Raw genomic sequence first — 1,971 nt, forward strand, 5'->3', positions numbered from 1 at the left:
TCACCTTCCGCGGCCCCCCGCGCGGCGCAACCGGCGTCCTGCCACCCTCCCCCCTGCGAGGGGACAATGTTTTTCCCGAGGGAAGGGGGATGCGCGGTTCCGTCACTGCTTTGAAATCCCCTTAGAAATTAGGCACTAATTAGCCCCCGAACGAGAGTGCCAACAAAGCGTGCACGGCAAAGGCGAGAATTAGAATTTTAAAAGGCAGCGCAAGAGTAAGGGCCAGCCACTTCTAAAGGAGCCGTGGTGCACAAATCTCTTGCCAAAGGAAAATCGACCCGATTTTGCATGGGTATGTCTGACGCTGCAAGGGACTGCCAGGGCCGGGCTGTTCGCTTAGAAACCGTCTGTGGTGTGTGAGGGTGAAGACACAACTCCCAACCTCTGCCAGCCTCCAAGGCAAAAGCAAAACAATCCCCAACGTCGGTCCCCAAGGAAACCTTGATCAAAGAAAGGTATTCAGTGGTGTCGGGTGTACGAGTGTGTTTATATACATTTCACGGTATTTTGCGGTTTGTGCCCAGCGTTATCAGTGCGTGCGGCCAGGTTGATTCCTCTGTGCACTGCCAGTGACCGCGACGGTCCTATCAACGGTGTAAGAGCAACTGCTGCCCTAACTAGGATCAGTTTATCTATCCTCGTCTCATAGGCAGGAGGAAGGAGTTTCAGAGCAAATGCTTTGAGATTGCCTGAACCGAAAATGAGCTTTACGAAGCAGCCTTTTACCGGGATGATGTTTGAACTCTAGTTGAAGGGGATTTAAGGGGAACAGAGAGACGATTCCAACAGTTACTCCTGGGAATGCAATATCGGGTCCCCTACAATGCTTACTTAGGCTAATGGAGGTCCTGTCATTCAGTTCCCAGTGCGCTGGGATACAGGGTAAACATTCCCCGGCGACCTTCTGCGTGCAGGTCCCTTCTTCAGGACATCATTAAAGGCATACATGCACTTGCCTGATATCAATTGTCAGGCTGGCTCTCAGGGTTCAGAGATCCCGACAGAAAGCAGGAAAACAAGCCCAGTGGAGACCCGGGTCTACGGCTGCGGACTTTAAAGAGGCTGAAAATCGTGTGGTTGCGGGTGTGTAAGAAGAGATAAAAGTGCTCAGCAGGTAAGAGAAGAGAGTTTTGCCAAGAAGGAACTGTCCTTGATCGCTGTGACAGGATTGACTCGCGGGGGACTCCTCTCTCGGGAGCATCCACGCGTCCCCGAGGGGGCTGCCTGTCTCCTCTCATCAGCATCACGGCGAGAAATTTTACAGTCGCTCTTTCTAGTCCTGCTAATCCTGTTATCCGGGGGGTTATAAATATTAACGCCTCTGGGGCTGGGGATGGGGAACCAGATTAAGCCCTCTCTGAAGTAAGATGTCAGCCAGCCTCTTCCCAGCCCACCAGCGCCCGGAGCTGCTGGATGAGCTGCACGGCAGAGTCCCGCAAGTTCCCTGCCCGGAGGGGCTGCTGGGGGCCTCGGTGCTGGATTTCGTGGCCGACCTCTCCCTGGGCACTCCCCAGGGTGCCCCCAGGGCCGGACCGGGCCTGGGGCTCTGCGAGGTCACCTCCGGGCCTCCCTTCGGGGACAGAGCCCTGTCACTCCGGGAAGGGATGGCCCGGGGACTGCCCCTGGCTGCCTTCGGAGATGGAGATCCCGAAGATGAGGAAGAGGAGGAGGAAGAAGAGAGGATGCGGAGCGCTTCCCTCTTGGACAGACCCAGGAGAAAGCGGGTTATCACCTACGCCCAGCGCCAGGCTGCCAACATACGGGAGAGAAAGAGGATGTTCAACCTCAACGAGGCGTTTGATCAGCTGAGGAAGAAGGTGCCCACCTTCGCCTACGAGAAGAGGCTCTCTCGGATAGAGACATTGCGCCTGGCCATAGTCTACATCTCCTTCATGACTGAGCTCCTGGACAGCTGCAGCAGGCAGGAGGCGAGCTAGGGAGCGCCGGGGAGCCAGGCACAACCCGCGGCAC

At 56.2% G+C, this 1,971-nt stretch overlaps 1 protein-coding gene across 1 annotated transcript; it reads left to right on the forward strand.

Annotated features, from left to right (window-relative positions):
• Positions 1 to 1,367: 1,367 nt before the first annotated feature.
• On the forward strand, positions 1,368 to 1,937 carry FERD3L (Fer3-like bHLH transcription factor). The gene has a single exon (XM_009868534.1). The coding sequence runs from the start codon at positions 1,368 to 1,370 to the stop codon at positions 1,935 to 1,937; it is 570 nt and encodes a 189-aa protein (XP_009866836.1).
• The last annotated feature ends 34 nt before the right edge of the window (positions 1,938 to 1,971 follow it).

Source organism: Apaloderma vittatum, unplaced genomic scaffold (assembly GCF_000703405.1).
Source record: "Apaloderma vittatum isolate BGI_N311 unplaced genomic scaffold, ASM70340v1 scaffold37074, whole genome shotgun sequence".
Lineage (NCBI taxonomy): Eukaryota > Metazoa > Chordata > Aves > Trogoniformes > Trogonidae > Apaloderma > Apaloderma vittatum.

Bases quoted from the DNA above. Each gene is read 5' to 3' on its own strand.
- FERD3L (XM_009868534.1), top strand. From the start codon at position 1,368: ATGTCAGCCAGCCTCTTCCCAGCCCACCAGCGCCCGGAGCTGCTGGAT.